This window comes from Centropristis striata, chromosome 1 (assembly GCF_030273125.1).
Source record: "Centropristis striata isolate RG_2023a ecotype Rhode Island chromosome 1, C.striata_1.0, whole genome shotgun sequence".
Classification (NCBI taxonomy): Eukaryota; Metazoa; Chordata; class Actinopteri; order Perciformes; family Serranidae; genus Centropristis; species Centropristis striata.
This window is the reverse complement of record NC_081517.1, coordinates 45,801,553-45,827,519: the sequence shown is the minus strand read 5'-3', so window position 1 is coordinate 45,827,519 and position 25,967 is coordinate 45,801,553. Positions and strand designations below refer to the sequence as shown.

At 41.8% G+C, this 25,967-nt stretch overlaps 1 protein-coding gene across 3 annotated transcripts in view; it reads left to right on the top strand.

Annotated features, from left to right (window-relative positions):
* The window catches only part of rptor (regulatory associated protein of MTOR, complex 1), a 234,157-nt gene that overhangs the window by 23,349 nt on the left and 184,841 nt on the right, over positions 1 to 25,967 (top strand). For all 3 annotated transcript variants that reach the window (XM_059343832.1, XM_059343841.1, XM_059343824.1), the window contains exons 3-4: positions 2,108 to 2,210; positions 7,084 to 7,166. In XM_059343832.1, the coding sequence (XP_059199815.1) occupies positions 2,108 to 2,210; positions 7,084 to 7,166 (186 nt within the window). The remainder of the gene's footprint in view (positions 1 to 2,107; positions 2,211 to 7,083; positions 7,167 to 25,967) is intronic.

Below are 25,967 nucleotides of genomic sequence, written 5' to 3'. Positions count from 1 at the left end.
GAATACTGAATGATGAAAATAATTTATTACAAAGATATAGAACATAAAAACTCTGTCGGGTCACTTTAGACCATGTTGGGCATCAAAGGGTTAAAGCACTTGAAATCCATCACGCTGGCAATTATTTTGTCTTTCTTTGCAACTATTAGAAGGTAAACAGTAGAAGTATGCCGTTCATATGGGAAAGTACTCCACCAACAATCTGCTTGTTTATTGCATGTTTGATTGACCAGATCATTGCTGGATGACATCATTCTGTGGGAAAGTGAAGCCATCTTCCTCTTGTTTGTTGGATCTCCCAGCAGCCTTTGCGGTAACCTCCTGCTGCGTCACCTGGCCTCGTTCAGATGAATGACGGGGCTGTTTTTTTTCCACTCAGAGTTGGTGAAGTTGGTTTTAAAACAGCCTTAGGATTAGAAAAAGCTAAGGCGATCAATTATTTATATGCGGTTATCAGCTGGCTGTCAAGTGTTTTTGAAGTGTTATCAGCTGCAATCTTCAGCAGAAGAAAACTTAAAAAACTTAAAAGTTGGCCCTCGCTGCTGCCGAGCTCTGAGGTTGCCACGTTTTTTTCATTGTCGTCATCAGTTTGTCTCGCGGTTCAGCAGCGAGGCGTTACAGAGGCTGACCTCTGCTGTGATGCTCAGGAAAGTGTTTGTGAGGTGCTGCCAGAGAAGAAGGGCTGAGGCTCACACTGACTCTGGTAATTTACCCTGTCGGGGCTCTGGGTTGCTGGGTAGCTGCGTCTGTGCGTCAGGACCTGCCACATAACTCCTGGATCAATGGTTGTTCTAGTTTCAGATGGCTTGTTTCTCTTTCCTCCTCACTTCCTGCCCAGAGCTATTCTGTCTCATGGATCATTACCTTCAGTCTGTTATCGTTCTACTGACATTTATTTATCCTAAGAGGCTGTGATCTGGACCTTTTTCTGGAATAAAATCATGCACTCACACTAGGGCTGCACAATTAATCACATTTTAATCGTGATCACGATTTTGGCCGCCATGATTAAATTAACCTGATCATCGGTGATATTTCTATTTTAAATGCGTCTCTCCTGCAGATCTAACCAACTCTTTCTACACCAGTAGTCCACCAACCACCAGGGGGCGGGGCCGTGTTTCTCCCCTGGAAACAGCCTGGTTGCTGATTGGATAGAACTATTAGAGACTATTTTTCAAGAAAGCAACTGGAGACAAATCCAGAGACTTTTTCTGGTGTTATTGGAGACTTTTGGAGACTCGTTCTTACTCTTCTTAACGAGCCGCGGGGGCCGGAGGCTCTTCTTAACGAGCCTCCGGCCCCCGCAATAAGTTGTCAACACTGCTTCGCCAGCTCTTACAAATGGCGCATATTGTTGTGGCGTCGAGTACTACGTCACATCCTGCTTAGAGTAAGAACGAGTCGAATCGCCACAGTCCTCCTGCAGCAGTCTCTCCCAGCTGCAGAGCTGGAGGGGATGTTTACCCCTTAGTGTCCAATCTGCAAATGGCTAACAGGCTAACAGTTGGCTCTGTAGCAGTACAGTGTGTATGTGCTAACAGGCTAACAGTTAGCTCTGTAGCAGTACAGTGTGTATGTGCTGCTGCTGCAGGAGGTGTTCACTTAGCGATCTCTGTTTATTTACAACAAGCACCAGACACTAAAAACTGTTGCTGTTGTTTGTTTAAAAGTAGTGCAATAAAAATACAGATGAATAATCGTGATTATAATATTGATAAAAATAATTGTGATTATCATTTTGGCCATAATCGTGCAGCTCTAACTCACACTAGTGTGCACAGTGACGACCCTTTCAGACTGCAGGTCCTATATGAAGTGGCTCTAGTCTCAGTGTGATACATAATGAAACCTCGGACCAGGTTGAACAATATGTAAGAGAAGAGGACAGGAACTGCTGAGTGTCTCCTGAGTGAGACCCTCAGCCTTCACTGCTGTCCTGGAGCTCCAGTGGCTGCAGCACAATGTGATTCTCTCAATACAAGCACACTCAGTCCAGTTTCTGGAATGAGCAAAGGTTTAATGTGTCTTTCTGTAAGGTATAACCCTGAACCCTCTAGTCTTGATGTTGCTGTGGATGCTGAGTTGTGTTTATTCTCCTCCCCAGATGAAGACGGTGAGTGTAGCGCTGGTGTTGTGTCTCAACGTGGGCGTGGATCCTCCTGACGTGGTCAAGACCTCGCCCTGCGCCCGGCTGGAGTGCTGGATAGGTGAGTCCACACACACACACACACACACACACACACACACACACACACACACACACACACACACACACACACACACCAAGCATCAGTACAAAGGGATGAGGACATAAATATCTGTTAATCATCTCTCAAACAACGTGTGCAGTACAGATCAACCTGATGATGATCTGTCAATAAATAAGACATCTCTAAGTTAACATCACATCCTCCATGTGGCACGTCACGCTACATCAGCTTATGCGTTATTAGTTATTAGTTATTGCGCAAGGAATATGACTTCTGTGGTGGAAATCTCTCCGCTGCTTGAGAAGAGTGAAATAGAGACTTCTGCAAAGAGCAGTGAAAAAAGACCACGAATGAAGGGGAAACCATGCAATTTACACCTGCAGAACACCTCCCAGGGTATGGGTCACACAACTGTGCTCACCGGAGGTACGGTGGTGACCCCCAGGCTGGCCTCCTGCAGTAATTCCATTTAGTTACAAAATTAGGTCTACACATCACAATTTAAAACACGAAGAGGACCTTTCCAGGTGTAAAATCTCATCTGGACATATTTGAAACAGAAAATGGACCTTGTGTAGTGGCAGGAAAGGAGGAGGGAGATTGGCATCTCAGGTGGCTGAGATCAAATTACTTTTACACTTCTTTAACCAGGTTGGCTCTCATCTTCTAACCAACCAGAATGGGTGTAATTGTCTTGTCTGGAGAACCAACCATCAGTCATATGTTCAGAACCTCCAAACACATCATCAGGTCAACAACCTCAAAGTGTCCCAAGCATCAGCCTCGACTCTGCTTTGTGTTCAGTGCTAATTATCAAAAAGTAGCATTCTAATATTCTAATATTCTAATATTCTAAACTAAGATGGTAAACATTCATTCATTTTCCTAACAGCTTATCGGGACTTGCCTCTTGATCCCAGCTGACTTTGGGCGAGAGGCGGGTCCACCCAGGACAGGTCTCCAGACTATCCCAGGGCTGACATATAGTTACAGACAATCACGCTCTCATTCACTCCTATGGGCAACTTAGAATCACCAATTAAACCTAAGTGCATGTTTTTGGACTTTGGCGCGCTTTGAACCGGCGACCCTCTAGCTGTGAGGCCAGAGTGCCAACCGCTACACCTCCGTTAGCCCATGCTAAACATTATAGCTGCTAAATGTAGCATCGTTGTTGTGATCAAGTTTACCATTAGCATCCAGCTCAAACACAGCTAGCGTGGCTCGACACTCTGGACTCTTATTGTGACATCACTAAGGTGGAGAAAAGTGTTTTTTTTAACCCTGAAACACAGACACACACTCCTCTATCCATTTATAAACAGCTATCTGTGGCTAAAAAGCCTCATTTCTAGCAGCACTCACCTTCACATTTCTCCTTAAAATAACAATATAAGGTCAAAGTACACGGTAAAAACAAACCTGTTGTTTTTACGGTAAAAAACCAGCACCTGTGGTTGCCAGAACTTTACCGTAATAAATACGGTGCAACTTTTTGTAAAATTACAATAAAATTGTATTACCGCTGTTGATTTCCCGTTTAAGATGCCATTTTAGTCCATATTTTAGCGTAAAAATAAAGTTTTTCCATCAAAAGAAACACTGCTCTGCCATATAATTGACAAGAAATACTTTATAAATGCCAGATTTTACCATTAAATATTACAGTATATTTCTGTTGGAGATATGGTGTTTAGTACATTTAACAGTGAAAAAAGTATTCTTTACAAAAAATAAATGCAAAAATGATGGCTTGTGTATATATATATTACAGTATATTTTTGCACGACAAACATGGTGCCAGTGTATTTTACAGTGGAGTACTGTATTTAAAAAAAAAAATGTAATACTAAATACTGTTTTGGCTGATATACATTTACGATGTTTCATTGTTACTGAAACTGAATTTAGCCATTTGTCATTTTACGGTCTTTTACTGTCATGGTTTAGCAGTTTTTCACCATTAAGCCTACAGACATTTTTTACAGTGTAGGACAAGTAGTAAATAATAAATATACCAATGAGCATAAAAGCCTCAGAATCAAAGTGTTATTAGCAACATGCAGGAACACTGGCAACTTAAAGTTGACAGTGAAAGTTTAGCTCCTACTTTGTAGCATTTAGGGAGACTGAGTGATATTCTCATGGGGAGAGACTGAGAAGGCCTCTGTCAGCTGAGGATGAAGCAGTCTGCCCCACCAGAACCACAACAACAAGACAGAACAAACACTAAAGAACATCTCCACTCAATAGGAACCTCAGAACCGCTGTTGACTCCCCGGAGACTGCTCCAGTGTTTATAGTGAGGAAACACATCAAACAGGAAACTCTCTTCTTAAAGTTCCTCTAACTTTCTCTGCTGAGGACACTGGAATAGTGAGGACCTGCAACTTGGTTTTTGTCACTGTGTTTAGGAGTAATAAGAGGTAAAGGCAGGGGTGACGTCCTTGAATGCACCACGATGTTTAAAGTAGCTACACTGCAAAAAAAAGAAAAGTTGGGTGAACTCAAAATTTCAAGGCAACAAACTTCGATAAAATTTTAAGTTGGACAATTAAACTAAATATTTTAAGTTTTGTTTTTGAGTTTGCTTAACTGTACTAACTTATAATTTTACATTGTAATAACTTTTAATCCTTACTTCTGCTAACCTGCAATGTGCTGAATTGGCACGATTGTAACGCCGCTATGAAATGTCAGCTAATGTTGCGACTAAAATTTTGAGTTAGCATTGATACGCTAATGGCTACTCTTGTAGCTGTAACAAGCAGCGCCGCTAGTATCAATTAGCCGCTAGCCTCAGTTAGCCGCTAGCATCAATTAGCCGCTAGCATCAGTTAGCCGCTAGCCTCAGTTAGCCGCTAGCATCAATTAGCCGCTAGCATCAGTTAGCCGCTAGCTTTCGCTAATGACCGAATTTCACCGCTTTCCCGCATTTCACAACGAAGAAATAAGAGTTATCAGAACTATTGTCCCTTGTTGTGAACCCCAACTTAAAGATATAAGTAACAACAACTCACCAACTTGTTTTTGAGCAGACAACTGGCTTGCTTTGTTGTGCTAACTTACATTATTGCCCTAAATGTCAATAATTTATATTTCCAAGTTTTACCAACTTAAATCACTGTTTTAGGCCAAAAAATACAAGTTGGCTTTTTTGCAGTGCAGGAACTTCCACTGTGTGCTGATTGCGGCGCCCCCTGTGGACAGAAACGGTAGTGTTTCCATGTTGTAAAGAGCTTGATTTGGCTAAAATTAGCTTCAAAAGCGCATTAAAGAAATACCAAACATATTTTAAATACTATTTTGATGAAAGAATGTCTTGCAACATATGTCATGGATAGAATATTTGTCTTAAACTGGACACTGCCAGTTTAAGACAAATATTGTTTATAGATTTTAAATAATTCCTCTATAAAACGCCATTATTAAGTATTTTAAAGTTAAACTAGTTCAAATATTAGCTGGTGAGTTTTCTTCAGTAATGGGATTTAATGAAGCAGAAGTCATAATTTGACTCATCATCTTCTTCTTGTCTTTTGTTATGATAATACCTTTTAAATGGGCCTCATTCATCATAAGGCTGGTTTAATTTTCAGCATAAAGCATATCAGTATCTCCCGCAAACTTGCCAATAAATCCTTCTCTGCCCGCTGAGCGCAATTTGATCCGTCCTCAATCTATATTCTGCTATTCTTCATGCCATATTGATTTACTCTCATCAATATTTCAACCAGAGGAGCTGCTGCTGTTTTTCCAAACTCTGCTTTGGATTTAACAAGAAAAAATCCCTTTGATGCTGCAATCATAAACTATAACTTTCCTCTGTAATCATGGAATCGTCTTTAGCCTGAATGTTAAAGAGTTTTAGCCTGTTTGGTTTCATTTCACCAAATAAGATCAACAGCAACTAAATCCGTGTGACAAAGTAAGGTAGTTATATAATTACTGTATGCTATCAGGGCTACACGATCATGGCTCAAAATGATAATCACGATTATTTTAATCAATATTGTAATCACGATTATTAATCACCATTATTCATCATGTTCGGGAAAACATCTGTATTTTTACATATTTTCTGTATTCTGTTAGCACACACACTGTACTGCTACAGAGCTAACTGTTAGCCTGTTAGCAATTTTCCGACTGGACGCTAAGGGGTTAAAATCCCCTCCGGCTCTGCAGCTGGGAGAGACTGCTGCAGGAGGACTGTGCCTCTTCGACTCGTTCTTACTCTCTCTACCTGCGGCTCGTTAAGAAGAGCCTCCGGCCCCCGCGGATCGTTAAGAAGAGCCTTTGACCCCCGCGGCTCGTTAAGAAGAGCCTCCGGCCCCCGCGGCTCGTTAAGAAGAGCCTCCGGCCCCCGCGGCTCGTTAAGAAGAGCCTCTGGCCCCCGCGGCTCGTTAAGAATAGTAAGAACGAGTCTCCAAAAGTCTCCAATAACACCAGAAAAAGTCTCTGGATTTGTCTCCAGTTGCTTTATTGAAAAATAGTCGCTAAGGGGGTCTGAAAAGTCACTAAATATAGCAACAAGTTGCTAAGTTGTCAACACTGCTTCACCAGCTTTTACAAATGTTGCGTGTTGTTGTGGCGTCCAGTACTACGTCACATCCTGCTTAGTGTTCTATCCAATCAGCAACCAGGCTGTTTTCAGGGGAGAAACACGGCCCCGCCCCCTGGTGGTTGGTGGACTACTGGTGTAGAAAGTGTTGATTAGATCTGCAGGAGAGACGCATTTTAAAATGGAAATATCACTGACCATCAGGTTAATTTAATGGTGGCGGCCAAAATCGTGACCAAGATTGAACTTCCATTAATTGTGCAGCTCTTTATGTTTTATATTTTGTTCTTTGTGTTTTCTTGCCAGATCCTCTGTCCATGAGTCCTCAGAAAGCCCTGGAGACCATTGGGGCCAATCTGCAGAAGCAATATGAAAACTGGCAACCCAGGGTGAGTTCTTTATCTTTATTCTTTATCTTACATGTTCTCTTAATAATACAGCGAGCACTTACTCAAACTAACCTCACACCACTGATGATCCAGAGTGGAATGGATGAAGGCTTCCAAAAGATGCTTAGAAATGAAATAAAATGAAGCGTCTGCACTCTCAGACCTGACCTTGGTCATATTACATTATCACTGATGGTTTCTGGCTTCCATTTAGACGTTCTTGGTTGAAGTTGCTTGGGAAATATTTTCATAGATTTTGGCAGACTTTCTGAGTATCCAGAGTGTCTTTTAGGTTTTTGCCAACTCTGTGAACCTTGTGAACCTTTCCTAGGACGATATCAGAGAGAGCTTTTAACACCGAGGCTTCTATTATTCTAACTGTGTTTGTTGGGAGGAACACTTTAAAGACATCAGTTTTTAAACGTTCTGATGATGTAACTGTGTTTACATTTAGTGATTGTTTGAATGGTTTAATTATAGATTTATCATTATTTCAGCTCTGATAGATTTCCTGTTTGCACCGTGCCAACAAACACCCCCATGCTCCTCACGATGATTCAGAGTTTGTTTTTCTTTCTGTAAATTCAGCTGTTGTGTACATGTATTTGTATCATTGCCAGTTAGTAGCAGCTCTCCTCAGCTCCTAGCCAGCTCACTGTTTCCCAGAGGCTCCTCGCTCTGGTGTTGAACTCGTGTGGCCCCTCAGGCCCCTGAGGGCCCCAGCAGAGAGACTTCCTGCTCCAGCAGATGGAGAAGGAGAGCCCTCATCTTCACTTCTTAAAAACACAAGGAGAGCCTAGTGGAGCTCTGTGGAGATGATCTGGTGAGAGATGGACTGTGTTCCAATCCCCATACTTCCCGTACTCACTATATTTAGTTTGAGTACGCAGGGTGTTCCGATTCCGATCGCGGTGAAAAGAAGTGAACCTAAAGGACCCGGATGTTGCCCTCATAACGGTCAAAACGCTGAGTGTGGAACGATGTACACTATACGCACTCAACGGCCGCCATCTTGTCTACGTAGCGGAAGAGGCGGAGCCAGGCAGAGCCGCTCAGTTCGAAAACAATGTTTGTAATGGCGGCCGACGACACCGGCGCATTCTCCACATTTGCTGCGTTAATGGAGCCATATTGCCGGATTGTAGAAGTAAAGATTAAACAACACAAAGGGTAATTTTTTCGCCGTTCAAAGCCGGAAGTTTTTGGCGGGTGACGAGCCGCGGTGGCTGTGGCGAGCGTCATTTCCGGTAAGTGAACCACGGAGTATTAGATCTGGAACAACACTCACCTGCTGAAATCTGCGTACTTAGTAAGTGCGGATAGTGTGCTGCGTTTAAGTACTCATGGAAGTATGGGGATTGGAACACAGCAATGGACTGTGCTGATGCAACAGGACATCTGATCTCTGCAGGTCCATACGTTAACACACAGGACTAGATGTTACTGTCCCTGGTGCAGTAATCCTGGTAGAAACACATTTATGGGGCCGGCTGTGTCTCAGTTGGTAGAGCGGTCACCCACCGATCGGATGGTTGGTGGTTCGATCTCCGACCATGGCAGCTACATGTCCAAGTATCCTTGAGCAAGACACTGAACCCCAAACTGCTCCTGATGCTGCGTTCATCAGTGTGTGAATGAATTCCTGCAGGTGGCAGCGTTTAGGGTAGCCTCTGCCACCAGGATGAATGTATGGGTGAACAGGTGAATGAGTCAGTCTGTAGTGTAAAGAGCTTTGAATGGTTGCAACGTGAATAGAAAAGAAATATACAAGTGCAGGTGCATTTACCATTCAGTAGTCCAGTTCAGATGAACAACCAGGAACCAACCAGGTGATATTACAGTCATCAGATATAAACCTATAGGAGACGGACTCTGGAGGCACATTTTTGCATTTTTAAGCCCCAAAAACGGCGTCACCGTCTAAACGAAAGACTTCACATCAAATATTTAGTGGTTTTTACCCGCCAGCGTCCTGCTGTAGACGGGCCTTGGTTGTGATAATTTATCAGACATGTCTTAAAGCTCAGATAGACAGACACGACCAGAACAAGCTCCTCTTCCATTTTCTTGGTTACCATGGAGACCAGTCCTCTTTCCATCTAAAATATAAGTGGTTGTCTGAAAAGGGGTGAAAATGAAACACCAGGACTTTGTGAAGAGTTCAGAGAGTTTCAACCAGGAGCTCTTGGAGAAGCTCAGAGTGTCTGAGAGAGAAGAGTCTGTAGACGGCCATCGTCTCTCTTCTCCCTGAGAATAAAAACTCTTTATGGACACTCGGCCTCCACAATCTGCTCATTTAATCTGGTGAATGTGTCAGAACTCCACTCAGACCTCAAGCATCTGACTGAAAGGTTCCTCCAGTCATGGAAAAAATGATTAGACCATTTTAATGTCTGGTTCAACTAAAGCTTCATTAGTTTGGACAAATATAATGATAACAACAGAAATATCTGATAAGAGTTTAATGTAAGAGCTGATATCTAGACATTTAACATGGTTTTATTGATAATGACTTTGGTTATTATCAAGAAAACCATGTTAACTGTCTAGATATCAGCTCTTACATTAAACTCTTTTGAGATATTTTTGTTATCATATTTGTCCAAACAATTGAACATTTAGTTGAACCAGACATTAAAATGAAGAAGGAAATGAAGGATAAAATGGTCTAATAATGTTTTTCCATGACTGTTTGTTAATGCAGAAGTTCAGTGAAGGACCCACCACGAACATATCAGCATTTAATATTTAATATTTCATCCAGACAGCTGATTGCTGATTGATCCATCAGGACTTTATTCATGTGACTTTTCTTCTCTGAAATATAAAAAAAATACCAAGCTTGAGTTGGAAAAAAAGACCAAAGTCCGAGTAAAATGATTAGTATGATGTTTAAAGCTCCAGGAACAGAATGACGTGTGAAGAAGATGATCTTGTTCCATTTAAATGCAGTTATTCTAAGTTAACAGTTGATCCTGGACCGACGTCTCCACTCTGCTCCGTATCTTTCCTCCGTCAGACGTGTTTCCTGTGTTTCCTGTGGGGAGTGGAGGGAAAAACAAGCAAACACTTGAAATGTGATCTGGCTGCTGGCTGTGTTGGTTTGCAGATATTGGATCTGAATTGCATTTCAAACCACCTGCGAATATGTTTTAAATCCGGTCAGGACGGATTGCTTTTGATCTTTTCTTTTTCACTTTTGACTTTGAAACAAAATATGTTTGGTATTAGATTTGGGGAAAGTCGTACTTCATCCGTCCGTCTGAACTCCTCCAGGGGCCAAAGATGGAGGAGGAGGATGGAGGGTGTTTCAGGTGAATAGTAGAAGGTGAAACAGTAGTTGGACAACTGTAGCGCAACACTAGCTGCTGAGATAAGATAAGATATACTTTATTCATCCATCATCAACACAACACATGTACATATTCCACCTAAACAAAACATGAGCCCACATTACATAGCCTCGGATAGAAACAGTGGAATGGATGGTCCATGTGCATTAGTAGCTGTTACTCATAGAGAACAGCTACAGCAGGTGTGCAAAAATACAGTTTGATGTATAAATACAGTATACGCAGCTTAAAGTTTAGATAAATATTCTTCTTCTTGTCCTTACTAAAAGGGGAGTCATTATAAAGTGGGTAAAAAAGTATTCCTAAATCTGTCCTTTCTGCAGCTTAGCTGCCGTAGCCTCCAACTAAAAACACTCTTTTGTTTGCACACTAGATCAGGGATGGGCAACTTAAATGCTGCAGGGCCTCAGTTTATCATGTCCACTACCACAGAGCCACATATAGGAGCATCACTAACCAGATATGATGAAACTGACATTTTAAACATGTTTACAGTGCACTAACTTAACATATTTCATGCTCTAATGCACTTTACTTCAAAAAAGGTGTTTACAACCAGATCAAACAGTAAATCTGAGGGAAATGATCTTGCTGCATGGACAGATAATTTACCTTGACAAGATTTATTAAATTCAGATTATTAAATCTAGAAATAAGCATGTTGAACACTTAAAATAAGAAATTAACTCTTAAAACAAGATAAATGATCTAACACTTCTAAATCTAAGTTTGTTTTATCTTAAGAACCAAATAATTTGCAGATTATATCAGTATAAATAGGAATTCAAAAGGTTTGAAGCAAATAAAAAAACTACTACTGTGATTTCTTTTTTTTATCAGTTCAAGAACAGCAGACCAACATTAATTACAAGAAGTCATTTGGTGCATTTTTATACTGCACTTTTAAGATTTCATGCTCAAATGCATGTAGTTCTACTGAGGGCCACTTCAGGTGAGGGTGAGGGCCGTATGTGGCCCCCGGGCCTCCTGTTGCCCACCCCTGCACTAGACTGTGAAAGGGATGTGTGTTATTGTCCATAATACTCAACAACTTCTGTAAGATGAGTTGCCTGATGTTGTTGCCCAGTTGCTGAGACATGTGGTCACTGCTGAAGCATCTTGTTTAAAGATGTGAGAGTAAATGAGAAGGTGTTGCTGTTTGTTAGCTGGTGGAGCAGTGAAGATGAGGTAAGAGGAGGAGGAAGAGTCGTCCCTGGAGGAAGGAGCTGAAGAACTGTAGGCTGGGCTGGTTGACCTGAGGAAGGAGAGCAGGAGGAGGAGGAGGAGGAGGACTCTTCCTCTCTCAGCCTTCGCCAACACACCTTACATAAAGTGATGAGCAAGCAATCCATAGCAACGTTTACCTGCTCCGTCACCGCAGACACCAACCTCTAGTGAGCTGGATGGTTTAGAGGGCGGAGCCAGTAAACATGAGACTCAGAGCTCCAGATCCAGAACCATGGAGTCACATTGCTCAGATCCAGAACCATGGAGTCACATTGCTCAGATCCAGAACCATGGAGTCACATTGCTCAGATCCAGAACCATGGAGTCACATTGCTCCAGATCCAGAACCATGGAGTCACATTGCTCAGATCCAGAACCATGGAGTCACATTGCTCAGATCCAGAACCATGGAGTCACATTGCTCAGATCCAGAACCATGGAGTCACATTGCTCAGATCCAGAACCATGGAGTCACATTGCTCAGATCCGGAACCATGGAGTCACATTGCTCAGATCCAGAACCATGGAGTCACATTGCTCCAGATCCAGAACCATGGAGTCACATTGCTCAGATCCAGAACCATGGAGTCACATTGCTCAGATCCGGAACCATGGAGTCACATTGCTCAGATCCAGAACCATGGAGTCACATTGCTCCAGATCCAGAACCATGGAGTCACATTGCTCAGATCCAGAACCATGGAGTCACATTGCTCAGATCCAGAACCATGGAGTCACATTGCTCAGATCCAGAACCATGTGGTCACATTGCTCAGATCCAGAACCATGGAGTCACATTGCTCAGATCCAGAACCATGTGGTCACATTGCTCACGTGTCTGAGCTCGGCCAGAGAGAGTTTTTCTGCTGATCTGAGCCAAGCTGAATCACGAATCATTCCTCTGTTTGCTTCTGGGTTCTCGCATTAACTCTCACGGCCAGAAAACACAGTGAGAGGCAAACACAGTCTTGGCTGCCGCCCACGCGCTCCCTCCACCAACACCACAGCGCACTAAAATGATTTCTCTCCCTGACCTTTTTTCATCATCCTTTCCCACTTCACATCAAAGGGATATTTCTTTCATTTCAGCCTCTCATGTCCATATTTTACCCTTCATGTTTGTTCCTCTCCCTCTAGATGTGTTTGGACCAGATTAATGTTATGGAGCCCTTCAGTTCACAGCTCACAGTGGAGGAGAAGTCATCTGGCCTTCAATTAGCTCTGAACAGAACGGCTCATCTCCTTCTCATTGTGCTCTATACCTGCATACGTGTTTTCACCTATTGGTACAAACCACAACACGCCGTGGTCACGTTATCAGACAAATGACTCCAGAACAATAACCGCCCACTCTGAGTCTCCGTCACCAGTTATCCTCCAGAGGGATTCAGAGACTCTGGAGGTGACGTTTGGTTTTCACCGTCGCTAACTGTGACATCAGCAGCTGATCATAAACAAACCAGCATGGCTAATTATGCACAGAGTCTCCGCTGATCATAAACATCGTGGTTTTCTCTTTTCTTCTCTTTCTTTTCCTCAATGAATTAATTAATTGAATAAGCAAACAATTAAACATGAATATTTATTTACTTATTTATTTATTTATTCTTTTGGCAATGCCTCTTGTAAAAAATTGAATTGAAAATGTGATGAAGTTACTAATATTTGTAATTTCATAACCTGCAATAAAGTAAAAAAAACAAAAACATCGTGATCGTGAACTAACCGGCATCACTAACTGTGCACAGAGTGTCTGGTGCTTGTTGTAAACAAACAGAGATCGCTAAGTGAGCTAACTGTTAGCCTGTTAGCACATACACACTGTACTGCTACAGAGCTAACTGTTAGCCTGTTAGCACATACACACTGTACTGCTACAGAGCTAACTGTTAGCCTGTTAGCTCATACACACTGTACTGCTACAGAGCTAACTGTTAGCCTGTTAGCACATACACACTGTACTGCTACAGAGCTAACTGTTAGCCTGTTAGCTCATACACACTGTACTGCTACAGAGCTAACTGTTAGCCTGTTAGCACATACACACTGTACTGCTACAGAGCTAACTGTTAGCCTGTTAGCACATACACACTGTACTGCTACAGAGCTAACTGTTAGCCTATTAGCAATTTGCAGACTGGACGCTAAGGGGTTAACATCCCCTCTGGCTCTGCAGCTGGGAGAGACTGCTGCAGGAGGACTGTGCCGCTTGGACTCGTTCTTACTCTTCTTATTTTTGTCTTGGATTTGTTGCCAGTTGCTTTCTTTAAAAATGGTCTCTAAGGGGGTCTGAAAAGTTGTAAATATAGCAACAAAGCTAAGTCACATCCTGCTTCGTGTTCTATCCAATCAGCAACCAGGCTGTTTTCAGGAAAGAAAACGACCCTGCTCTTCTATAGGGACTAAAAAAGTTCCGTCTAAAGACGATACGACGGCTAATATTCAGATTAGAGGCGTTTCGGCGAGAGACCCGCTTCATTCTGGGTATTGGGCTGTAGAGGAAACAGCTTTTATACTCAGTTTTCTGGTGCTCACCCGTTTCTGAGCGAGAGGCGTTCAGGTGCTGCTGCGTCTCCAGGAAATGAGCAGTATCACCGTGAGTTTTACAGTAATCAGTTATGGTAATCTATCACGGTTTTAACTACAATTAAAATTTGAAAGGGTAGTACTGGAAGTTTTACCATTGTAAACAGTTCACAGCACTACTCTGAACTGTCTTTATTAGAACAACATAATGCAATGAATCTTCAAAACCTCCACTTGTTTTTGCACTTGGCCCAGATTTTTGCAGCCTGCACCAGAAAATGGCATAAATATTGTGCGCTGAGTGAAAACCGTCATCAGACTGATGGACAGTTGATGGGCTCCTTATGCTTCTTCTTCCTTAATGGATAGTTTGAGCTGAATGTGTTTTCCATCATGGGTGTCGTTTTCTCATAATGGCAGCTAAATGTATCCAGTGTGTCATTGATAAAATGGAATATGATGCCCATTACCAGCTTTAGAAGTAATGATGTTGGGTAAGTGGTTGCATTTGCAAGATGTGGCAAAAAATGAAAGATCATGAACATGTGATTGCTATAATGGCAACATGTGGTAAAGTGCCAATATAAGAAGTCAGACTGGTTCCTCCCTCTACTAGAAGCTTTACATTTAACACTATAACTGCCTTACATTCATATTGAATCAACTGGAGGTTAGGCTCCGTTTACACCAGGACGCTTGTGGGTAAAAACAACAAAATATTTTATGTGAAGTTCCTTTCATTTAGACGGTGACGGCGTTTTTGGGGCTTAAAAGCGGTAAAATGCCTCAAACGGCTGTAAAAACTGCCTGTAAAACCTCTGGGTGATTTTAAAATAAGCCCCTAAATCCATCAATCAAATTTTATTCAAGACTCGGGGTCCATAGGAGACAGATATTAAAAACAGGAACAATACAAAAAATAAATTACACAGCAGACAAAAACATGAAACCTGAAGTTTTTCTGTAAATCCAACAGAAGTGTCAACTCTTCTACTAAATAATAGATTTTTCAGCCTCTGTAGCAGATAGAAATGAAATTCATAAAGTATCTGAGAGCTTATAGCTGTTATATCTGAGCTCCCTCCGCTATAGTCGTCTTCACCATGATTTATAAGTTCTGGAAAAGTCCCATGATGCATTGGGACACTCCCACATGGATTCTGATGCATTTCATTGGCCAAGAGACCGAAAATAGGTGGAAAAACTACAAATACTACAAAACCACGTATCCTCTTTCTGCTTTAATGGTAGAATAACACAACAGCTCCCCAACAGGTTTTAATGGTAGAGATGAGGTAAGGCTTTACCGCCTTAAATGGGTTAAGCGATGAGGGGCGGCTAAGAAAAAAAACTGCCAGCTCTTTCGTTTTATCTCGATCAACTGTGTCACCACCTAGCCGCCTGGCTGCATACCCAATCACACTGACACACTTTAGCCTCAGCGTAGGCAGCAGGTTTCCTCCTGAAAACGCTCGTCTAAACGCAGAATAAAGAGCACTTTAGGTCTTCTGTTCAGACCGTCATCATGGAAACGGAGACTAAGACAGAGAACGTCTTCAGAGACTTTTTACGAGATTAAGGTGTCAAATCTACAAGAAAAAAAGTGCAGATTTATGAGATTTAAAGTGGTGAATCTGCGATTCTTGTCTCGTAAATCTGCAACTTTTTTCGAGCAGATTTGCCACTTTAAATCTCATAAATCTGCACTTTTTTTCTTGTAGAATTGGCACTTTAATCTAGAAAATTTGCAACGTTTGCAAATGTTTGTCTTCTGTTCAGACTGTCATCATGGAAACAGAGTCTAAGACAGAGAACGTCTTCGGAGACAGAAAGCTGAATAGTTTACCAGGAGAACAACGAGGCAGGTTAGTCAGAGGCAGGCAGGGTCGGCAACGGGAGGTCAGTCCAAAGGAAAATGCTGGAGAGTCTTACATGGAGGCTGAGAACAATCTGTGCATGTGTGAACCAGAGAGGAATAAAAAGTGAAGACGTGACCAAGGTTATAATAGTTTTGTATTTTTCATTAGTTTTAGTTTTAATTTCGTTGTGAATTTTTGTTTTTAAATTTAGTTAGTTTTTAGAGTGAGTTTTCTAGTTTTAGTTTAGTTTTTATTTTTTGAAAATGCTTAGTTTTAGTTTAGTTTTTATTAATTTTAGTGTTAGTTTTAGTTTTTTTTGTAATGGGCTATGTGTTGGTGCCAGATTCAAAGAGGTCATAATAAATGTTTCCTTTATTTCCTTTGGTTTATCATCTCAGCCCCAATAAGGTTATTAACTGTTTTGAATTGTGGTTCTAGTGTAAACATCCCAGTCTCAGTAAACATATTCACCATGTGTTGCATGTTCAAATAAATACACTGAATTATGAATGAAAAAAGTTGACAAAAACGAAAACTAAGGACATTTTCACTATAATCTTAGTTAGTTTTAGTTAGTTTTGTAACCACGCAATACAGTTTCAGTTAGTTATCGTTTTTTAAAAACTCCAGTTTTTATTTTTATTTCAGTTAACGAAAATGTTTTTTCAATTCTAGTTTTCGTTATTTCGTTAGTTTTCGTTAACTATAATAACCTTGGACGTGATGCCATTTTAGCGTCTTCTCTTCAGACCGTCATCATGTAAACGGACCTTGGTGTCCTTAACCTACTTGCAGCTCAAAGCTTTTTTATTCTCACTCAGACTTTTCAGTTCCTTCGTACAATGCCTTTCACCACTTTCTTTGTCATCACTTTATTTGTCAGCTGTCCTTGTTGTGGCGGTCTTTTCTCCGCTGTCTGTGCTGCTACTGAGTGTGGTTGCATTGTGTTGTGTTCCAGCCAGACTGGATTCAACCAAGGACTGCTTTTGTTTCACACAGACACATCAAGAGTCTCTGAGTTATTGAGATAGCTCACTTATCTTTCAGTTTCTCTTTGAGCTTTCTGCCTGAACATTCCTCCTCTGCTCTGAGATTCTCTTTCAACTCCACATGTTGTCTTTCCTTTTCTCTCTGCATGTCACCCTTATTTTTGTCTCTTTCTCCTTCTCTCGCGGGTTAAATGTTTGTGAACCTGACTTGATATTCTTCCCCTTTGACTTGTTGGATCTCTGGTCGTCATTGAGATGAAAAGCATCGTCTTGTCTTGTCAAATGCTGTTTTTAAAGTCACGCAGTACTTCTGAACATGTTTCAGCTGCCAGAACAGGTTTACACCTCGTCACCGGCCAACAGAACAGTCATTCCTGCTCCGCTCTGTCTTCCTGCATATCTTTCTGCTGTCCTCTACCTCTCTGAGCTGCCTGTGGACTCCTGCTGTCCAACTCTCTGCATTATGTATCAGCTGCAGCTCAAACATGTGCTGCTGATTAGCTTTGAGCTTTTCTCTTCTCACCGTGAAAACTCTGAACTGCACCGCTCAGGACGAGTCGAGTCAATCATTTATGTGTTGTCGATACAACGCGTTGCAAACTCATTAACCCTTAGTAGGGTCTCATTGAAATAGTTACAAATTTCAATATATTTTGAGAAAAAAAGGTTTGAGATTAAGGTGTCAAATCTACAAGGAAAAATGTGCAGATTTATGAGATTTAAAGTGGTGAATCTGTGAGGAAAAAAGTAGTTTTTTCCCCCACTTTTGTCTTGTAAATCTGCAACTTTTTTCAAGCAGATTTGCTACTTTAAATCTCATAAGTTTGCAATTTTTTTCTTGTAGATTTGGCAGTTTAATCTAGAAAATTTGCAACGTTTGCAAATGTTTGTCATGCAGCAGGAGAGTGAGAGGGTTAGCCTTAGAGCTAGGGTTATCACTCTATAACCACATGGTGACTTCAGTCTGTGGGTCAAGGGATGTGTGAGTGGCTTCTTAACAAATCTGGCACAATTCACATCATCCACTGAGTGTTTAGAGTCTGAGGACAGAAGGATCCCGTACACCAGGGGTCTCAAACTACCTGGGGGCCGCTGGAGGCAGTATCAACATGACCAAAAAAAGACACTAAATTACAAAAAAAAAGACACAAAATGACACAAAAAAGGACATAAAATTACGAAAAAAGACACAAAATTATTAAAAGACATAAAATAACTAAATTACTTAAAAAAGAAACAAAATTACGAAAAAAATACACAAAATTATTTAAAAAAGACAAAAAAATTATAAAAAAAAAAAAAAAAATGACCAAAAAAGTAATTAAAGGGACCTTCCACACACAACACGGTAAAGTGCCATTCATATAAAACTCACATTAAACTTTCATATCAAGGTGGAGGCCACAAAATATCATCACGAAAAAGAAATATATATATTTTTTTTTTATGGCGAGACATCGATGGTGTGAAACTCCAAGTGGGACAAAGATAATTAATTCATGTTTAAGGTAGTTGTTGTTCACATTCAGAGCAGAAGGAAACCCAGTGAATCAGCAGGGGGTTTCCACCAGGGGAACCATGTGACTCCAGGAAACTCCACTTTAGTAGATCTAGTCAAACTCATTTCTAAGAGAATTTAGTGGTTCAAATCACACATTTGCTGTTTTGTGTAATAGACGATAACCTTTTTATGAGATCTAACAGTTACAAACAGAAATTTGTCTTTATATTATACTACTCATTTCCCTCTCTCTATATATGTATATATATATGTACGTATAGACATGTATGTATATACATAATTAGAGGTGATTTTGTTATTATGACTTTCTTAATAAAAAACATCAGTAATGACAAAAATCTAGTTTTACGTCTAACCAACATAATGATTTGTGCATTTTAATAACATTAGTTCTCCATCCACAAGAAAGAAAGAGAGCAACTCTTGCTGCTTTATTCTGGACCAACTGCAACTTCCTTATATTACTCAATAAAGTAGTGGAGCAGGAGTCTAAATTAGACAAAACCAAAGCACCAAAGTCTCTAAAATCATGTGATGTAATGACAACAATCCAGATCATGTGATGGCTCCAGTGTGGTCACGGCAGAATGTGGTCTGGTCACATCTCGTGCCAACGGGTGCTGACGAAGCAGGAAAACTCCAAAAAAGTACAAGTGATCATCAAATTAAGTTAAATGGCGAGAAAGAAAATTGGCAAATAGACATCACAGGATCATTTTCACACATTATTATTTCTGTGATACATTTTAGAAAGAGAAAAAATAAACCTCTTGGCAGACTCATCACAGATCAGTTGAACCTTTCCTGTCTTTGGTGGAGCATCAACTCAATAACCAACACCACCTGCACCACCACCTCCCACTACAGGATCCCCTCAGGGATCCACTTCAGGATCCCTCAGGGATCCTCCCAGCTGCCACCAGTTGAATCCCATTTGAGTGTAATTGAGGAGCAGCGTGTGCGGGAAGCTGTGGAGTGAATAACGCCGTTGGGAAACCGTCTTAATGGTCTCCCCTCGCCGCTCCTCATGCACTCAGTCCAATAGGAGCCACAGAGAAAACCATTAGCCCACTGAAGACTTATGGACGTCCACCAGTAGATCCATAAAGAGAGAGGAGGCTGCAGGTCAGGCTGCTGGAAGGAGCAGCTTATTAATCAGCCCTCACTGCTACTGATCACCTCGTCAATACGCCACCAAACTCTGCTTTTGAAACCTCGAGCCGTCTTGTGTTGCTTAGCAACTATTTTTCAAAAAAGCGACTGGAGACAAATCCAGAGACTTTTTCTGGTGTTATTGGAGACTTTTGGAGACTCGTTCTGATTCTTCTTAACGAGCCGAAGCGTCCCAGTCCTCCTGCAGCAGTCTCTCCCAGCTGCAGAGCCGGAGGGGATGTTAACCCCTTAGTGTCCAGTCTGCTAATTGCTAACAGGCTAACAGTTAGCTCTGTAGCAGTACAGGGTGTATGTGCTAACAGGCAAACAGTTAGCCCTGTAGCAGTACAGTGGGTATGTGCTAACAGGCTAACAGTTAGCTCTGTAGCAGTACAGTGTGTATGTGCTAACAGGCTAACAGTTAGCTCTGTAGCAGTACAGTGTGTATGTGCTAACAGGCTAACAGTTAGCTCTGTAGCAGTACAGTGTGTATGTGCTAACAGTTAGCTCTGTAGCAGTACAGTGTGTATGTGCTAACAGGCTAACAGTTAGCTCTGTAGCAGTACAGTATGTATGTGCTAACAGGCTAACAGTTAGCTCTGTAGCAGTACAGTGTGCATGTGCTAACAGGCTAACAGTTAGCTCTGTAGCAGTACAGTGTGTCTGTGCTAACAGTTAGCTCTGTAGCAGGACAGTGTGTATGTGCTAACAGTTAGCTCTGTAGCAGTACAGTGTGCATGTGCTAACAGGCTAACAGTTAGCTCTGTAGCAGTACAGTGTGTAGGTGCTAACAGTTAGCTCTGTAGCAGTACAGTGTGTATGTGCTAACAGGCTAACAGTTAGCTCTGTAGCAGTACAGTGTGTATGTGCTAACAGTTAGCTCTGTAGCAGTACAGTGTGTATGTGCTAACAGGCTAACAGTTAGCTCTGTAGCAGTACAGTGTGTATGTGCTAACAGGCTAACAGTTAGCTCTGTAGCAGTACAGTGTGTATGTGCTGGTTCACTTTGCGATGTCTGTTTGTTTACAACAAGCACCAGACACTCAAAAACCCTCTCCTCCCCACGGTCCAAAGTTCCTGTTCTAGCGGTGTAAACACCAACACTGCATAAAAATGATGAGGTTTGTTTTGGTGGTACCTTTTTTTTAATGGCGTATATCTGAAGCTGTACAAGTTTTTTAAATGTTCAGGAACAGGAAGTTCCAGGTAATTAGGTTCCCGTAGTGGTAAATTCTGGATAAAGAACATCTGCCACAGTTTCTTTTTCCACAATAACAACACTCTGCTGTCAAATTTTCATTTGCATGATTTTTTTGCGCTCATTAAAACTTTTCTTTCGTAGACTTTCTAAAGAACAATTTGGCTTTTACTTATCAAGGTTGCAATGTGTTCTGAAGAGTTTGAGCTTTTGTCTTTCAAATAACAAATGCTGAAGAATAAAAAAGTACTTTAGATTCCTTGCTAGACTACAAAACCATGACGCCAAATCACTGAGTTGGATTATTTACGTGATCCAGACCCTAAATGTTCTAAATGTTTCATGAGCAGAACCCAGATAAGATTCCCTTTAAATCCACATCGGTCCCATTAGGATAAAAAATACCCAAAAACCTCTCATGAATATTCATTTATCCAGAGTAGAACAACACACTGACTTAGAGCATCAGCTCCATAAACAGACGTGTTATTTAATTCAACATCCCCCAGATGTGTGTTTGATTCCCCTCGCGGCTCAGAAGGTAATGAAATCTGCTCCACATCATCTCAGATTCTCCTAACAAGCTTCGGCCATCTGCCATTGAAACAAGGTTTCAATTTCAGGGTTAAGTGGGATTACAGTTAAAGACGGACAGCCACGCAGAAATCACGCTATTAAATGAGTCCATTAAAAGGCCACTGCTGGTCAGATATCCCACAATGCCTTGGGACAGAGCAGTCCATTAGAGGGAGACGGGGGACAGGGAGCCATTAGTTGAAGACTTAGGGGGACACTAATGATCTATACAGACAGATGTCCTGCTAATTAGAGGTGCAGGTCCCCACATTCACTAGCAATCAGAGCTGAAGGGACGGAGAGTGGAGTTGACGGACAGTGGGAGTGAATGGGGAGTGAAGCATGCTGGGTAGTCTCAGTGATGTGACATAAAGACTTTGTCCCCTCACTAATGAAGCAGCAGATAAAGACAGAAGACAGATATCTCAATCTGTTGAGTGCATCAGTGGAAGAAGAAGTCGCTCTTTAACTGGAGCCACTTTAGGCTTTTTAAAGAAAGACTTAATCATTATTGGACTGTGCAGCCTGATGATTTTAGCAGCAAAGAGCAAGGCTGCACAACTGTTGTATCGACAGCAATTATTGTTTACAGCCACAAAGAAGAGCACATCAACATCAGGCTTACTGACAAACAGCTCATTACTTCCCATTCATTAGTGCTGCTACTCAAGGCTGGAGCTGCTCCTCCACTCTTTACAATATCACAACAGGAAAAACTCTCCACTGCTGTGTACATACGAGCCCTCAGTGGCAACTTTTCATAATTAACGAAGCCACAGACTCTTGTATGTCGGAGCAACTGCCACAAGGACATTAATCCCTATTAGCAGAAGCTTTGTTGGCAATGGGAACAAATCGTTTTGCTGCAGAGAACACAGTGAGCCGTAGAAATGTCATCGTTACAGAAACAGTTAACTTAAACACTTTAAGGCAAGACTGCACAATAATGCTGAAAAAAACAACTGACATTGCAATATTTATATATCATTTTTCTGCAATATATATTGCAACACGAAACAGTTTTGATTTAGATTCAATGTTCTAAAATGTGTGAAATATGACATATCATTAGCCATTATGGTCAGAGGAATATTGTATTATTTTGTATATTTTTTATACAAACCACTAAACAACTTATATATAGGGATGGGTACCTTTCACATTTGAACCGATACGGTACCGATACCCAGTACCTAGGATCCGGTACCGGTATTCAACGGTACCAATTTTCGGTACTTTTGCGTTTGTTTATGTGGTAATAAATGTTAATTTGTTTAATAATAAAATCTAATTTTTTCAATTCAACATATTTATTTCTCAAAATATAAACTTTGAAAAATAGATCAAAACAATATAAAATCCAGGATGAGCAGTGCTTTATTGTTGAGTGAACGTGCATTTTGTAACATGAAGGTTGCAGCGTTATCAAAGAATGCAGAGGAGCTCTCAGGTGCAACAGGGTTGCAAGTGCACTTGTGATTTGTTGTGATGACGTCGTAGCTGTGCGGCGCAGCACCGGTCAGACAGTATTGTGGGCGTGGCATGGTTGGAATAAACAAAGTTGAGTCGGGCTGCTCTGTGCACATATCGAGGATGACGCAGGAGTCCGAGGGATTTAATTTCAGCGAGGCAGTTTGGAGTAAAGTGGCAGGTAATATTCCTGAGTTGAAGAGCGGAGTATTAGCGGAGGACCAGAGATGCAGCAGCTAGCTGCTAGCTGCTAATGACTGGTCTACAGAAGAATGGAGAGAGCAAACGGAGTAAGGAAGGTCCAATCTGGAGGCAGACGAAGGCCAAGCCCGGGTAGAGACATTGGAGAGATAGCAGCTGGCGGCTAGCAGGCCTAGAGCCGGCTGTTCGTCTCTGCGCCGGGGTGGAAGAGGGCAGCAGCTAGTGGCTAGTGGCCGCGGTGAGCAGACAGGACCAGACGAGGAGGTAAATAAAAAAATAAAAAATAGTGCGATCGTCAGCACGCTTGTTAATCAAAGACGTCAAATGAAAACAGGTTGAAATCAATGATCAGTTTAAAGTTAACGCCGTTTAGGTACCGAAACATGGTACCGTTTGATTTTACATGAATCAGTACTCGGTAGTACCGACGGAATTCGGTCGGTACCTATAAAAGTACCGAATTCGGTACCCATCCCTACTTATATACTTTTCATAATCCTTGTCAAAGGCAAACTGTGAGAATAAGAAGAAAACTGTCCATTCCTGTTGGGACTGGACAGTTTTAACAGCCATTTGAACTCAGAGCAAAGGAAGAAAAGAGCTTCTGAATATAAAGCTTGAGCTGGCTGGCTAGGTAGCGCTGTGTTAATAATAAAGGACAGAAGCTCTGATGATCAGTGAATAGAGGGAGAATCTGGCTGACAGGAATAAAATGACTCAGACTTGCAAAAACACAAAAGTGTCTTCAGGGCCGAGCGGACGCCTGCTCCTCCACAGTTTAAATACAGAAAGTCACATTCTGATTAGATCCGCCTCCAATCTGCACCGGTGTCCTTCAGCACCCCGGTGCTCCGGTGCTCCGGTCCCCACTCTGCTCTACAGGAAGGATCGGCTCACACACATGCAGCGACAGCCTCACGTTTCACACATCATGAGAATAAAACAGGAATAAAGCTAAATGACTAGTTGGCGTCTCCGTCCGCTGAGTCACATCCTGCCTCCTGTGTTGTCCTCCTGCCTGCATCCTCTACACACACACACACACACACACACACACACACACACACACACACACACACACACACACATATATAAAAAGGTCTTCCATGTATGCCCACAGCGTCACGATATAATAATAATAATACTAATAATAATAGAGTCACACCGGCCCTTAGTCTCTGAGCAGAGACCCTGGAGTTATTCATTGGACTGTTTCAGATCCTGGAACTGGTTCACCTCGTTAGAATAGAGTCATAATTAATGTTTTCATTTATACCTGAGTATCTTGGACTGGAACCACATTTTAAATCCCAGCTAGACATCTCTTCTTCTCACCAGGGCTTTTCTTTTCCAAAATTTTATAAATTAATAACTACATGAATAATTCAGCAGACTTCATAACACTTTGTAAGATCTGTTCAAAGCACAGCTAATTGATATTTGTATGTTAACATCAACTGACTGTGTGTAATGGGAAAGACATTATTCAGTAAAAAACATCTCAATGGCCCCCTGGTGGCAGGTTGCAGTATGGGTAATAGACCCCTCCATGTTAGTGGATGGTACATAGCAGCCAAACCAAAAACTCACAGTAGAGGTCAAAGTAGGGCTGCACGATTATGGCCTTTATGTTAGCAATTAACAGACTGGACGCTAAGGGGTTAACATCCCCTCCGGCTCTGCAGCTGGGAGAGACTGCTGCAGGAGGACTGTGCTGCTTGGACTCATTCTTACTCTTCTTAACGAGACTCCAGCCCCCGCATCTCATTAAGAAGAGCCTCTGGCCCCCTCGGCTCGTTAAGAAGAGCCTCTGGCCCCCGCATCTCATTAAGAAGAGCCTCCGGCCCCCGCGGCTCGTTAAGAAGAGCCTCCGGCCCCCGCGGCTCGTTAAGAAGAGTAAGAACGAGTCTCCAACAAAGTTGCTAAGTTGCCAACACTGCTTCGTCGGCTTTTACAAATGTTGCGTGTTGTTGTGGCGTCCAGTACTACGTCACATCCTGCTTAGTGTTCTATCCAATCAGCAACCAGCTTTTTTCAACACGGCCCCGCCCCCTGGTGGTTGGTGGACTACTGGTGTAGAAAGTGTTGGTTAGATCTGCAGGAGAGACTCATTTTAAAATGGAAATATCACCGACCATCAGGTTAATTTAATCGTGGCGGCCAAAATCAGGATCACGATTAGAATTCTATTAATTGTGCAGCCCTTTTATCATGTACAGATATTCATATTAACAACAGTAGTTTAGAAGTGAATTGCACTCTGAAACTGTTTCTTCAGTTCTTTAATATTTCAATTCATTCTCATAAAGGAGGATAGAAAAGAAAAAACCCTGCAGTCAAACTGTTGAAATGTTGAATAGAATCTGACTCACTGGCTTTTTTTGACTGAATGAAATACAGTGTTGAAGCTTTACTTGACTCTTTGTTCTTTCTTTGTAATACTGTCATGCATGGCCCTGGTTCTCTAGTGGCCCACTAGCTGATCTAAGCCTCCTCCTCTGCAGTCAGTCTGTCCCTGACAGCGTTCAGTTACGCCTGTCCTCCACAATATGCTGATTCTGTACAGAATTAAAGTTCACACCTAGTGAGAAATGTTGTAGTCATGTAAAGAAAGGCCCCCTGCTGTGAGTGGAGAGTCTGTGAACCATATTACAGCTTGTTCTGACATAAGAGAGTCAGGAAAATCCTCCAAACACCATAAAGCCCAGCCATGCGGAGTTTGACAGGG